The sequence below is a fragment of the Bos taurus genome, chromosome 5, assembly GCF_002263795.3.
Source record: "Bos taurus isolate L1 Dominette 01449 registration number 42190680 breed Hereford chromosome 5, ARS-UCD2.0, whole genome shotgun sequence".
Taxonomy (NCBI): domain Eukaryota; kingdom Metazoa; phylum Chordata; class Mammalia; order Artiodactyla; family Bovidae; genus Bos; species Bos taurus.
In genome coordinates, this window is record NC_037332.1 from 71,401,615 (window position 1) to 71,416,781 (window position 15,167).

The 15,167-nt window shown below is 46.9% G+C and overlaps 2 protein-coding genes across 3 annotated transcripts in view; one reads left to right on the forward strand and one right to left on the reverse strand.

Annotated features, from left to right (window-relative positions):
* Positions 1–15,167, reverse strand: part of SYN3 (synapsin III) — a 492,649-nt gene that overhangs the window by 281,769 nt on the left and 195,713 nt on the right. The gene's annotated exons all lie outside the window — the stretch shown is intronic.
* Positions 719–15,167, forward strand: part of TIMP3 (TIMP metallopeptidase inhibitor 3) — a 57,640-nt gene continuing 43,191 nt past the window's right edge. The window contains 1 exon segment of the mRNA NM_174473.4: positions 719–1,123. Coding sequence (NP_776898.2) covers positions 1,003–1,123 — 121 coding nt within the window. The 5' untranslated portion in view covers positions 719–1,002.

Here is a 15,167-nt window from a genome sequence, read left to right on the forward strand (position 1 = left end):
CTCATGTTTCTTCTAATGCATTGCCTACTACTTCCATGGGAGCAAAGAGTTCGTTTTGCTCATCCCAGAATCCAGAACGATGCCTGTTGAATGGCCTCACTATTTACTCCGGCTGAGCCCGGGAAACAACCTTTCATTACCACCAGTTCCAAAAGGCAAACGACTTCCTACTGAGGAGGAAAGTCAGGAGCAGCGATACACGGAAGGATAGGGGATATGTCAGCAACCTCGATCTTTCCCCTCTGACCCGGCTCTCTCCAGAGAAGACACAGTTACCCTTTATTTATCCTTTCCACCAGGCGCAGTCAAGGTCCCCAAGGCAAGGCCACCTCTGACCTGCCAAGGGGTTGGTGCTGGGGTCGGCGGTAGTTGATTTTGGTTTGGGTCAGAGGCGCCCAGAGGGCGGGGTGGGCGTATGGCTGGGTTGCAGGCGAGAAGGGCAAGGGGGCGCCACTTGGAGGGCCCCTGCGCCAGCGCGTACCAGGGGCGCGTTCAGCCCACCCACTCGCGTGCCCACAGCTGCATTATTCCCTAAAAGGACCTGAACTGGACGGGTGGCCCCGCCCCGTCGCCCCGCGCCCCCGGCCCCGCCCACTTTTTGGAGGGCCGATGAGGTAATGCGGCTCTGCTATTGGTCGGAGTCGGCGGGCCCCGCGCGCTCGAGAGGGGGTGCCCGGGGGGACCCGCGCTATATCACTCGGCCGCGGGGCTGCGGCGCAGAGCGGGCAGCGGACGGGCGCTCGGACAGCTTCTCCTCCTTCTGCTCCCTCCAGCTCCTGCTCCTCCGCCCGGAGAGACTGCCCACCCGCCCAGTCCTGCGCCAGCGCCGAGGCAGCTCCGTCGCACCCCATCCCGTCCCGCCGGGCACTCGGAGAGCGGCGCGCTCCAAGCCAAAGTTGCCCCCCACAGGCGGGCGGGCGAGCGCAGGCTGCAGCGACCCGGCCCGTGGCGCGCAAGGCAACTTTGGAGACTCGAGCAGCAGCACCAGCAACGGCAGCGGCGATGACTCCCTGGCTCGGGCTCGTCGTGCTCCTGGGCAGCTGGAGCCTGGGGGACTGGGGCGCTGAGGCGTGCACATGCTCGCCTAGCCACCCCCAGGACGCGTTCTGCAACTCAGACATCGGTAAGCGCTCCCGGTGTCCCTGCGGAGCCCCCGCGGTGACCGTTCGCGGGCGCGCTGCAGCCGGGACTCTGGCGCTGCTACGGGTGGCCTCGCCAACCTCCGCTCCTTTCCATTGCCTGGGCTTGGGGGGAGGCCATGGAGGTAGATACTGAGGTATGCTTCAGCATGACCGAGGTGGGTAGACGTAGAGAAACCCACCGAGGCCGAGTGAACTCCTTGCAGCCATGCTCTCTTAGGGCGTGAGGTCCTTACTGTTCTTTTTGACATCTGGAAAATTCCCCTTTTCACTATCACAGGAGAACTCTCTGGGGGAGAAAGGTGGGGAGAGCATTTCTAAAACTTGTAATGCCAACTAAAGTGCTGGGATGATGAAGAGTTAAAAAAAAATTAAAAAGAAAGAAAGTTGGCAGCCATGTGCAGGGGAAAGTTGCAGGAGAAACTTGTAATTTTCTGAGTTTTCACCATCTCCCCACGATGTTCATTCTTTTCACTGAGACCCAACTCAGACTCACACTCGCTAGGCCAAGTGCGAACTGAGCTTCTTGGACTGCCAAGTTTGGGTGGATTTAAGGGGGAAAATGAGAAGGAATCTGTGGGGTTGACCCTCCCCGAAGGAACTGTATTTGAGAGTGTTGATAGCAAGCAGGAGGTGGCGTGTGTGAGGGATCACTTATCACATAGCTGTGAGAATTCACAGGAAGGCCTTTTTTTTTTTTTCCTTGAATGTGTGTGGGGTGAGGGAGACAGGGCAGTGGAAAACAGATTTGTCACCAAAAGAACAAAGATGCCAAGGGTCACATCATGGTGACTATTCCAAACTGGACTGAGTGTCTTGATTAGAGACAAGGGCCTTGAGAGTCCTGGGAGAACTTGTTTCAGAGTGTTCGGGACACTTGTGCTTCGATGGCCAGAGGGGGAGTAGCAGCTGGAAAACATCTCTCCTCTCCTTTCCATCTCATAAAGCATGCAAGTCTAGTGGCCCTTGCTCTGTGTGTGTGTAAATGCAGGCTGGGGGTGGGGTACAACACAGTCTAGTCACCCTCTGCCTGTGTCGATTCAGAGGTGAAGAATGGAGCGTGTGTGTTTTCAGCACAGTCATAAAGAGGAAAAGAAATTTTCCACTGGGTCCTGGGTGAGGGCCTCCACAAGTGTACTGCAGGGGAGGAGGGGGAGGAGGCAGGAACCTGGCAGGGGAGGGAGCTGAGGCTGGGAGGGGTGCTGCTGGTGGGCCTGGCAAGCCTAGGAGATGTGAGGGAGGTGGCTGTGGTGACTGGGTCAGTCTGGCTGGCAGGCAAGAGTATTTTGTGTGACCTAGGGTCACCCCATTAGTGGTTTCCTGGGGTCCTTGCTATGCCCCGTTCCTTCTCCTGGGGGAACCTGACTGGCCTCTGGGTTTGTGGATTGCTGGGAAGGATTCTTCGGGGCTGCCAGAGCCCTGCAAGGTTTTCGTCTCCCTTGACTGCCCCCACCCAAATTCTGCTTGGCCTGTTCCCCCTCACCCTGTGGGTGTCATTCCCACCTAAGTGATGCTGGCAGCTGCTGCCGGTGGTGGCGGCTCTGGTCCTCTCAGTGAAGAGCACGTACTTGGGTCCAGGCGTCAGGTGGAGTCAGGGCGTCGTCCTCTGCCTGACAGTGGTTCGGGCACGTTCACCTGGATTTCTGATGTGTGTGGAGAGGGAGACCTCATGCCTTCCCTTGCTCTTGGCTTTTAGGTTTCTACCCTGGAAGTTCGCCAGGGGACAGTGGAAACAGGAACAAGGAGACCACTTCCCATGGTGGCCCTGCCTGACCACTGCTTAGGTTTCCTGCTATGTGTCTGGGACTGATACAGAAAGTTTCTTGTAATTTTGCTGGATTTTAGTAAGAAATCTTCCCATGACCCCCTCCTCAATTGACTGCCTAGAGAAAAGCGAAGTTACCAGGAAATACCGAAAGGCAAGAACATTGTGGTAGCAAAAATGAAAAAGAAACAAAAAGACCTCGGCACTGCTGGCCCTGATCCAAAGCTGTGCTGCCTTGGTTGGTGCACTGCACTAGTGGCAGGGATGAGATAATGCTTTTTCTGGGAGGTGTAGATGCGAGCTGCTGGCTTGTTGACCTCCACTGCCTTACAGCGCCCTGCCAGCGTCCAGTAGGTGGCTCCCAGTACTCCTAGCTCACAGCTCCTCTTCTGGTTCCCAGCCTGCCTGTTCTCTCCCTGAAGGAAATGTGTAGACGCTCCCATTCCCCTTGACCCCTATGACTCTACCAGTCAATACTGTAGTCCTTAAAAGATGCTCACTCCAGCCCACTAGCTTCCTCTTCCAGAACCTTCCTGGCTCTTTTCATGGCTGGGTGCCACATTGCTGGGCAAAGCCCCTCTCTAAGGAATCCCCCCACAGCCTTCCATTTCCTTCCTCCTCATCCACAAGTGTCTCTTCTTGCCTTCCCCCCCCCCCTCCCCCAAAGCCCTGAGAATTGGTGCTGCCTTCTGGATGATGAGGAGTTAAAAGGTGTTTCTATGGCAACTCCAGGCCCTACACCCCAGTGAAGTGTTTAGAAGAATAAACTACATCCCGGCTTATAAGACATACTATGGCGAAGAGAAAAGGACTTGGAAGCATCCACGATATCCGTGGTCCCTCCCCACCAGTCACCGCCCCTGAAACTCTTGACAAAACCTGGACTCTGGAGGAGGGGAGAGGGGAGGACTAGGAATGAGGAGGCAGCCTTGGCCTGCTTTCTGCTCCACAGTTCTGTCCAGCTCAGGAAGGGGCGGGCAGTGGGTGTGCTCTGGTGCCTGCGTGCGAGTGTGTGGTTTCTGCAGGGATGGGAGCAGTAGGGAGAGAACTTGACTTCAGAATGCCAACCCCTCCTTTGCAAAGAAGAATGGGGCTGCGCAATGGAGTGTTGGGGGCCTGCTCCTTGAGCCCGTGGGGAATTCGAGAGGGAGGCTCAGCTGGGGGCCCGCTGCCAGCTCCGGAGGACGGTCTCTGGACGTCTCCAGATTGTTTTGAAAGGGACCAGTGCCAGCAGATTCTTTCGGTATCAGATCTGAGGTTGTGGTTTTAGCGAAGAAGCCATTTTTAAGGAAGCCCGATCAATCCTCTCTCGCTTACAAACACAAAATTAACACTTTACACTGGGCTTGGTGACTTAAGGAAAATAAAAAGGATCCAACTTTGGAAAGGAACCAATCACTTGGGAAGTGGACCCAGCCTGTGGACATCTTAGCAAGTCAGAAAAAAGGAGAGCTGCTTATATTAGGGAGGAGGGGACATCTCTCAGACTTCCACTGGGTGCAGGCTCTTTGTGTCTTTTATCCACTCAGTATCCTTAAGAGTAGGTATCACACCTATTTTTCCTCAGATGGAAGATAAATTGTGGGTTTGAGATAAACTGTGCTTGCTCAAGCTCACTCAGCTACTATAGGGTAAAGGTGAAGCCATTCTGAATTATGCCATTCTTCCCAAACTTTTCAACTTCCATTTATCCTTGCTATTGTAAGGCAGACAACCCTTCCCAGGATCAGGATGGAATGGACAGTTAACATTTGAAGAATGCCTTACTTATGGATTTGGGGAGTTTTCCTTAGAAATATGAAGACAGCTGAAATGGCCAGAGGTTATAATTAAACATCATCATAGGAGAGTAAGAACTAATGACTGTCATCCTCATTATATCAGGTTATCAATAGAGAAAAATAAAGAAAAAATTCTAATGTTCTTTAGCTGTTAGAACTAGAAGAGACCCTCAAAATAACCAAGTCAAAGTTAAAAAACAAAAAAAAAAGACTCGGTTTGTCTCACTGAAGCTTGGCCTCAAATACTCTTACCGTTCTGAGGTTGGGCTGATGAGTGAGGGCTTCCCAGGGTAATGTGCCCTGTCTATGCAGCCTGCCAGTATGATGGGAGGAAAACCAGAGAGAGTTAGGAGGCTGGGTCCCGGGCTGGCTGGAGAAGGTGTCCCTCCCACAGTTCTGTGTCCCTGTCACAATCCCTCGATAGATAAGACTAGAAAAGTGGCCACAGAAGTGGCTTGGGTGGAGGGACTTTTGTTTGTTTTGCAGGAACAGCAGGAACAATTCAGCTCCACTGCTGAATGGCACATTCCAACAGGTACACTAATTAAAAACAAAAACAACAACACAATTCTCCATTTCATTTAGCTTTTATCATTCTGGTCACTATGGACAAGGAGGCCCCTTCTTCTAGCCTTTGTCATAGTCAACTCCTGGGTGGCCTGGAGGGGCAGTGGGGGGCGGTAAAAAGGCCATGGCATGGGCAGGGCAGGGCAGGGCTTAAATCCTTCCTGCGGGGCTTGTTGGCTGTATGCACTTAAGTATGCTATGGGCCGTCGTTAAGATTTAGTTTCCTCACTTATAAAAGGGGAATAATAATCTGTACATCCTTGGCCTTTTAATTTTTATCCACATTTCTAAAATTACAAGAGTAGTTGCATACATTCTATTATGTCCATGTGTATATGTATCTGTGTGTTCAACTGTATCCATCCATCTACCCACCAACCATCATCCATCCATGTCTATCCATCTATCTAAAGTCAGATAAGGGGAAAGTCATTTTTGGTCAGTTCCTCTAATTCTAGTCCCTTCTCTATGTATTTACATATATAATACTCATTACAGTAGCCCTTCCCCTTGGAAACATGAATGGCAAATACTATAAACAGTGGAATACCAATACAGCATTCAACTTCTTTTCAATGAGCAACAGGTTCAAGGTTGTTCTCAGTTCATATGCACACATATATACTTCATTTTCTTTAATGTGCAGAATTCCATTGGGTTATAAATTATAAAAAATAATTATGGAATGATTACTGTGCACCAAATACCATTCTAAATAATTAACATGCATCAACTCAGTTTAACTTAATTCTCTCAAAAGTTCTATGAGGCAGGTGTGCTACTGCTGTCTCCAATTTACAGATGAGGAAAGTGAGGCTTAGAAAAATTATGAAACTTGTTCAAGATTGTTACAGAGCCCATATTTAAACCCTTACAGCCTAGGTCTAAAATATAGTCAACTACTATCTATATATTACAGTATATGCAATATTATATGATACATATCATTATATACTATTTTATTACTCTAATAATATAATAGCCGTATGCCAGGACCAGTGCCAAGTTGCTTCAGTCGTATCCGACTCTTTGTGAGCCTGTGGATTGTAGCCCACCAGGCTCCTCTGTCCATGGGATTCTCCAGGCAAGAATACTGAAGAGGGTTGCCAAGCCCTCTTCCAGGGGATCTTCCTCACCCAGGGATGGAACCTGAGTCTTATAGGTATAGGTATAGGTATAGATTTATTTATCCATTCCTCTATTAGATATTTTAGGTTTCTAACAGCTTTTCATGGTTACAAAGAGCACTATGACAAGAATTCATTGTACCATCCTCTTGTTCATATGCGTGGATATTTCCCCATGGCAAATATACAATTTGGAATTCTCAGACATAATGTATGTGCACTTTACATTTGAACAGTTCCTGACAATTCACCCTCCAGAGTGGCTGTGGAAACCGCTGTTTTCATATATGCAACATGCAGAGATGGAGAGACCATTAGCCCTGTTCTGGAGACATTTCTACACTTCTCTCAAACAGGAAAACAATTTATGACTTTTATTAACTTACTGAGTTTTTTCCCTTTTTTGCTTATTCTTTCATCCTTTTGAAAGAGGGCAAAATTAAGGCTACTTAGACCAAGTTGATAGGAGCATTTTTTTGTAGGGAGAATGGCGCTATGTACCAGTGGTGCTACGGGCCAAATGGCCTTTGACTTGTTGCCATTTTAGATTAATTCAACTGCAGATGGTTTTATTTTTTGCTTTAATAAGAAGCAATGGGCCTTTCAGTACATTAAGATGCTTGACTCCAGCGTTTGGCATGAACCCAGGTTCATGTTTTAAAGACTTGTGTTTTAAAGACAGGGTCTTATTGCTGACCCAAAGATGTCCCCTTTTTGGCTGGGCGTGGCCAGGCTCATGGTGGCAGAAGGAGGATTCAGCCCTGTGTCTCCCTTCTCCTCATTGAATTTGGATGGTACTTGGATGTGGGATAGCCATAGGAAGAAGATGGACAGTGAAGAGGGGACAGAGCGGGTCCTGGCCAAGAAAGATTAGGCTAGAGTCTCATTTGATGGCAACTAGAATGGCTGGTTTAAGAGAATTCCAACTATTCTGATTTAAACCTTTCAGGATCCTTGGGATAAAGTGTCATAAAATGGCTTCAACAATAGCCAGCCTGGCCTCTGTCTACCTTGTCAACATCACTGGCTTTTCCAGGTGCTACTGTTCCCGTTCTCTCTCTGGGAACGTTCTCTCTCTGCCCGTTGTCCTCGCCTTGATTTTGAGTGCCCCTTGTTAATGTCTCATTCTCTGGATCTCACTTGGTGCCTTTTCCCTGCCCACTTCTTGGGATTATTGCAGGATCATCAAACCTTGTCCAAATTTTAAACGTGTCAAAAAACATTATCTTTAGGAAAAAAACAACTCTTTGGAGCTGCTTGGGAAATTCCTAGAAGGGCTCATTCTTGGGCAGACCTAAGGGCTGTATACTATCCAGAGAGACGCATCTAACCCTCCAAAGAGGGGAGGCACCAGCCACTGCATTACTTATTAAGTCCAATCCCACCTTCTGGACATGGTACTCCATTACCATCCCAAAGAAAAAAACTCCTTTTTTGCATTATCAGTCACCCTATTAGCTGGAGACTGCCCGTCCCAGCTACCTGGTGAGTGATCTGAAGCCAGAGGGGTGAAATCACTCACCTGAGATCACACCATGAAGAAACAGATGAACTGGAAGCTACATTTGCTTCAGTTCAGTTCAGTCACTCAGTCGTGTCCGACTCTTTGCGACCCCATGGACTGCAGCACACCAGACCTCCCTGTCCATCACCAACTCCCAGAGCTTGCTCAAACTCCATCGAGTTGGTGATGCCATGCAACCATCTCATCCCCTGTCATCCCCTTCTCCTCCTGCCTTCAATCTTTCCCACCATTAGGGTTTTTTCCAATGAGTCAGTTCTTCACATCAGGTGACCAAAGTATTGGAGCTTCAGCATCAGTCCTTCCAATAAATATTCAGGACTGATTTCCTTTAGGATGGACTTGTTGAATCTCCTTGCAGTCCAAGAGACTCTCAAGAGTCTTCTCCAACACCACAGTTTAAAAGCATCAGTTCTTCAGTGCTCAGCTTTCTTTATAGTCCAACTCTCACATCCATACATGACCACTGGAAAAACCATAGCTTTGACTAGATGGACCTTTGTCGGCAAAGTAATGTCTCTGCTTTTTAATATGCTGTCTAGGTTCGTGATAGCTTTTCTTCCAAGAGCAAGTGTCTTTTAATTTCATGGCTGCAGTCACCATCTGTAGTGATTTTGGAGCCCCAGAAAAGAAAGTCTGCCTTTTATTTTGTTTCTATTCTTTCCCCATCTATTTCCCATGAAGTGATGGGACCTGATGCCATGATCTTAGTTTTTTGAATGTTGAGTTTTAAGCCAACTTTTTAACTCTCCTCTTTCACTTTCATCTCAAGAAGCTCTTCAGTTCCTCTTCACTTTCTGCCATAAGGATGGTGTCATCTTCATATCTGAGGTTATTGATATTTCTCCCAGCAACCTTGATTCCAGCTTGTGCTTCATCCAGTCCAGCATTTCACATGATGTACTCTGCATATAAGTTAAATAAGCAGGGTGACAATATACAGTCTTGATGTACTCCTTTCCCAATCTGGAACCAGTCTATTGTTCCATGTCCAGTTATAATTGTTGCTTCTTGACCTGCATACAGATTTCTCAGGAGGCAGGTAAAGTGGTCTGGAATTCCCATCTCTTGAAGAATTTTCCACAGTTTGTTGTGATCCACACACTCAAAGGCTTTGGCATAGTCAATAAAGCATAGGTAGATGTTTTTCTGAACTCTGTTTCTATTTTGATGATCCAACAGATGTTGGCAATTTGATTCCTCTGCCTTTTCTGAATCCAGCTTGAACATCTGGAAGTTCTTGGTTCACATACTGTTGAAGCCTGGCTTGAAGAATTTTGAGCATTACTTTGCTAGTATGTGAGATAAGTGCAGTTGTGCAGTAGTTGGAACATTCTTTGGCATTGCCTTTCTTTGGGATTAGAATGAAAACTGACCTTTTCCAGTCCTGTGGCCACTGCTGAGTTTTCCAAATTTGCTGGCATATTGAGTCCAGCACTTTAACAGCACCATCCTTTAGGACATGAAATAGCTCAGCTGGACTTCTATCACTTCCACTAGCTTTGTTCATAGTGATGCTTCCTAAGGTCCGCTTGACGTGGGACTCTAGGGTGTCTGGCTCTAGGTGAGTGATCACACCATCATGGTTATCTGGGTTATGAAGATCTTTTTTGTATAGTTCTTCCGTGGATTCTTGCCACCTTTTCTTAATATCTTCTGCTTCTGTTAGGTCCATACTGTTTCTGTCCTTTATTGTGCCCATCTTTGCATGAAATGTTCCCTTGGTATCTCTAATTTTCTTGAAGAGATCTCTAGTCTTTCCCATTCTATTGTTTTCTTTTGTTTCTTTGCATTGATCACTGAGGAAGGCTTTCTTATCTCTCTTTGTTATTCTTTGGAACTCTGCATTCAGTTGGGTATGTCTTTCCTTTCTTCCTTTGCCTTTAGTTTCTCTTCTTTTCTCAGCTATTTGTAAGGCCTCCTCAGAACCATTTTGCCTTTTTCCATTTCTTTTTGGGGCATGGTTTTGATCACTGCTTCCTGTACAACATCACGAACCTCTGACATTTGCTGAGTCACTTTCAAAATCCGTGTTCCAAATTGGCATAGTCTAATGGCAAGGACTTTTTGGATTTGAGAAGATGCTACTCCTGTTGTAATTTCCCCCACATTGTTTTTTTTTGACTCCCTACTTTGGGTGTCTCCTCTGTATGCTTCTCTTGGATTTTCTTCCACAGCCAGCCTCTGCAGCCCCTGCTTCCTACCCAACCCCAGTTTTATTACACCATAGTCCTAACAAAACCAAGTCTTGCATCCTATTTCTAATTCCTAACTCAGTACTCTTTCCACTTAATCAGCGGTTCCCTGCCTTTTCAACACCATGGACTGTTTTTATTAATTTTCCTTCAAAGGATTTCATGTTTGGAAAGAATTATCCATCTCAACGTCACGTCTTGGGTGTTGATTATTTTTCCATCACAAAGTCTAGTTAAATGGTATCTGTTACTGCTGACACTAGCCAGTCATTATTCTGATATAATCAGATAATACAATTAATTGCTGCCCAAAGCAAAGAAACCTGGTATTTGCTTAAGCCTGGGGAGCACTCTCATGGGCTCTTGGATGATGGCAAGGTATGATTTGGGCTGGTTCACAGAAGTGCAGAAGGAGCTCATGGACCCTTGCAGAGCACTGTAGTTCACCCTCTGGGAATGGTTCTTTTCTTTCACACCAGTTTTCCATCTCTCCTCCTGTGGACTGGTCCACACGTCTCCCACCCTTGCCATTTTCTAGGTTCCCCCCAGTACTGGGAACAGGGCTGCAGAGGCAGTGGGTAACCAACATGTCCTGGTTGAGTTGCCTAGGCTTTCAGAGCAGGTGACATGGGTTCCTCTTCTTTGTCTGTTTTCCTGTGTTAATCTCTTATGGGCTGGAGCAGATGAGTACTGACTCTGGCTAAAGGAACTCACTAAATAGCATTTGACGGGAGGTCACAAGGTATCTATCCCAGCTGTAGTGGAACTAAGAGGCTTTTTTACTTGGTTGCTAAAAAACTAGTGTTCAGGGGAGGGGTATAGGGGCCAGGACAACTTTTCCTGATTCCTGTAGAAGCCATCTGTGGCTGGGATGGGTCGGATGCCATAGAAGTGCTCCCCAACACCCACTTCTAATTTATGTTCACGTAAAGCCTATCACTTAACACTGGCATTCACAATGCAGAGAGTAGAGACCTTAAGTATTCCCAGGTTTGTGGCCCCCAGCTTTTTGTACGGGTAGGGAAGGGAAGGAAATCTGAAAGATTTGGCTTCAGAGAGCTCAAGAGAAAGCTTAGCAGGTAGAAAAATAGAGTCCTTGGATGACAGAGGAGGGGAAATCCAGAGCAGACTAGAGTCATTCCAGAATCAGACCTAAAATATTGCCTGACAATTATCCCTCCCCCTCTGCCTCAAAGAGATCCCTCAAAGAGGAATCTCAGAATAAGGGCGCTGGGCACCAGGTAGCCCAGTTGCCTTAGAGAAGCACTGTGCATTCAGAAATCTCAGGCTCCTGCTATCCCCAGGGTAGGGCATGGGGAAGGTGAGCCTTGCAACCTGGGGCACACTTCCTGAGGATGTGGTTTCATGACATGAGGGCTCACGCTGTTTGGTTAAGGTGCTTGCGGGTCATGAATCAGGATGGACCTCCTTTGACTTATACTTGATCATCGTGAATAGACTCACAGTCTTTGAAATTTGGAAACACAGTACCTCTTGTGAGCTCTTCTGCTCACCTAGTGTGGGTTAGTTCTCTGGTCTCAGTTTCCTTATCTGCAAAATAGGGGGAATAGTAGTATGTACCACACTGGGTTGGTGATTAAGTGAAAGAAATTCCGGGGAAGTGTTTAGTGCAGAATCTGCCACATACCAAGAGCTCAACAGATGCCAGCTTTTAGTAGCTATGTTGTTATATTAGCTTCCCAGGTGTCACAGTGGTAAAGACCCCCCTGCCAATGCAGGAGGTGCAAAAGGCTTGGGTTTCATCCCTGGGTTGGGAAGATCCCCTGGAGAAGAAAATGGCAAGCCACTCCAATATTCTTGAGGGGATAATCCCATGAACAGAGGAGCCTGGTGAGCTGCAGTTGGAATGAGCAAATGAGTATGTACCCACATGCATGTTGTTGTATGGCAGAGTGGGTATGCTCACTTTATTTCTGGTGAGGAAAATGGGGCTCAGAGAGGAGATGGGCTGTTTTCCAGGGTCACATCCAGAGAGCTGCCATGCAAAATCATGATTTGGTGCCCCTTCCCACCCAAGTCTAATGATTTTCCACTTTGTTACATTGCCTTCTACAGCATAGAAAAATAAAGTTACCACTCTATATTTTCATGACTCTCCACATTTTAGAGTCTTAAGTCTACCTGATCTTATTTGATGATCACAACATCCCCCTTCAAAAAGCAGGACAGTGAGGGGTCATTGTCCACACCAGACAGTCAGAAGGCTGGACAGTGAGAACTGGTATGGTTCAGGAACTCAGCCACACAGCTGATATGTGGAATTGGGATTGGAAACAATGTCTTTCAAGGCCACGTCCTACACTCTTTTCAAGGGTCAGATGGCTCATATCCCTTTTCAGGCTGCTCCCACATGTTTACCTCTGATAGTCTCAGGTGGTAGATGCTGGGGTAGTCAATGGGAGGGCCTGGGAAATGGTGATACTGAACTTGGATATCAAGTCCATTGCCCTGTCCCCATCTATCCCATTCACCTCATCTACCCCAGGGCTGGGAGGTGTGCAGTGTCCAGGAGTGAGCACTGGCTGCAATTCAGGACACCTGGGGTCGAGGTCTAGGTCTCCTCCAGATCCTAGGATCAACTGGATGATGTCAACCCTCCTGGACTTCAGGCTGTTATCTGTGAAATAGCAGGATTGGCTCTATGTGGCATGAGTACACTTTCTCCCTACATGTACTTATGGTAACTGATATTTTTCTGAATGTGCCTACTATGTGTCAAGTATTTCTGGCTCTAAGTTCCTTTGGAAGGGGCGCTCCATTCTAGCTGAATAATTGAACACCTAAATCCATCAACAGCACCTTTTAGGAGGTAATTTCTTTACAAATATGCTCTATTAAGACAAGAGCCAGGATCTCTGTGGTTATGAAAGTAGATGAGAGCTTGGACTCAACTAAGCCACTAATGAGTTGATGTATTTTATCAGATGACATATTTGACCACCAGACTTCCTGTTGAAGCAGAGCTGATGTGCCAAACAAGATAGCAAACTTGCAGAACTAGTTGATGGCTATAATTAAAAGTAAAGGTCACTTCAGTGTCTGTCATTGATCACTGGAGGGCTTGGTTAAAATGCTTTTGAACCCCATTAATACACTACTGAAAGCTGACAGGGAGAAGGTGAGACTGAGACAGTGCTCATGGGAACAAGGCCTTCCTGATCCATGGTCTCCCTAAGCAGCCCCTTGCTCCAGAATTTGATTCATGGCTTGCCTTAAACATCTGTATCTGAGAAAACTAAGAAAAGACTGGCTTAGATTAAGAAGTGTGTCATCTGAGAATACTTTTGTTTAAATGGATGAGGAAGGGGTTTGGAAGACCCAGATCAAACTTGTGCCCTACTGGGTAACTGCAACTCCCTTCTCCAACAACAGGACAGGAACCCCCAGACACCTCGCAACCATGGCTTCCTGGTACAAATGTCCAGCAGAAAGACTGAGATATGTGAGAGAACCCCAGTACCCAACGTGTTCTCTGAGATGCAGTTCTGAGGAAATGGCTGCAGGTGTGGCTTCCAGTTCCTTCTTGATGGATTGTCTCTTGGCCTGGGTTTCCTCAGCACTCATCTGCATCAGATCACAAACCCAAATGCCCACAGAGGCCAGTCAATGGAAGCTGGATGTTTGCATATTAAACATATTGGATTATTATTCACATCTACCAAAAGATATACATGTGTCTCCCTAGCCTCTTGTTTTCCCACTTTGGAGGAATGAGTGGGTAGTAAAATTATTTCTTTATTGCAAGACGAACACCAAAACAGTGGGAAAATATGATAAAACTAGTGATTTATCTTTGGCTTGGGAGTGGGGAAGTGATAGAAAATCGTGCTGACCATGGACAACTGAATAGTTCACCTCCCTTTGGAAGGGGACAGCTGCTATCAGCTCCAATCTATCAGAGTATGATGAGTCCAGTGCTGTCAGATTTCCAGTCTCTGAAGATAACCTAGAAATCCAAGATTTTAACGTGAAATCTTATATTTAAATGCCAGCACAATTAAAAAGAAACACACACACACACATGTGTGAGCCAAACAAAACATCCCTGGGCTAGTTTCAGACTATGGATCACCAGCCTTGTGACCTTTGTGATCCAGATGATTTCCCACATGTCCTGTGGGTTGTAGGATCTCTGAATGAATAAGACTAACTGCTTTCTCGGGCAAAATGATATCCCTATCCTCTGTGTCTGCAGAGAATACTGTTCATATGCTTGTTATCACACTTCTTGCACTCTCTGATGTGGTTAAGAACACAGGTCTTACTGCCTGGCTCAAACCTTAGCTCCATTAACTGATAGCTCTACAGTCCTGGACAAGTCAGTTCTCTCAGACTCCTTTTTCTTATCTGTAAAATGAAAGATGCCGTAAAGGACTCTTAACCTGCTAAGGTGGTGGGAGAACGCATTTAGGTGATGGGCATTACCGGCTTGGCCCACTGCCTGGCGTGTATTGAGAGGACTGGATGCACGTCAGCCATTATCTTATTCCCATTTGGTTTCTCCTCCTGGACAGTGAGCCTGCTCAGTACAGGGAGTCACACCCTACTCTCCACTGCCCAGGGCATAGTAGGCACATGATAAGAGGGTCTTGAATGAATGAAGACATTGGAGGAAGAGCCTTCTAGCCTTTCCAGACAACGGTACACTTAGCTTGTGTGTGTGTGTGTTAAAGAGAGAGAGAAAAAGGAAAATCAGGTTTGACATGTTGGGTATGACCAGCTCAATGAAAAAAAAAAACGGCTGTTCTAAGCTGCAGGGATAGGAGATAGAATGCTAACTAGTGGTGGTTGTCTTGGGGAAATACAGCCAAGCTATTGCCCATTCTTTTCCAAACAGAAGAGACGAGATGGCATGGAACCCAGAATTCATATGTTGAACCTTGGGTGCTTAACATCATGGGCACTTTGGCAGCTTGACGGATTTTATTTATTCAGGGCCCCTTTAAGCCAGAGGAGATTCCTAGAGGCTCTTAAAACTTAATGCCCCACCTGGATAGTTAACATCTGTGTTTTATTTTGTTTAAAAAAGTTAACCCCAAATAGTTCAAAT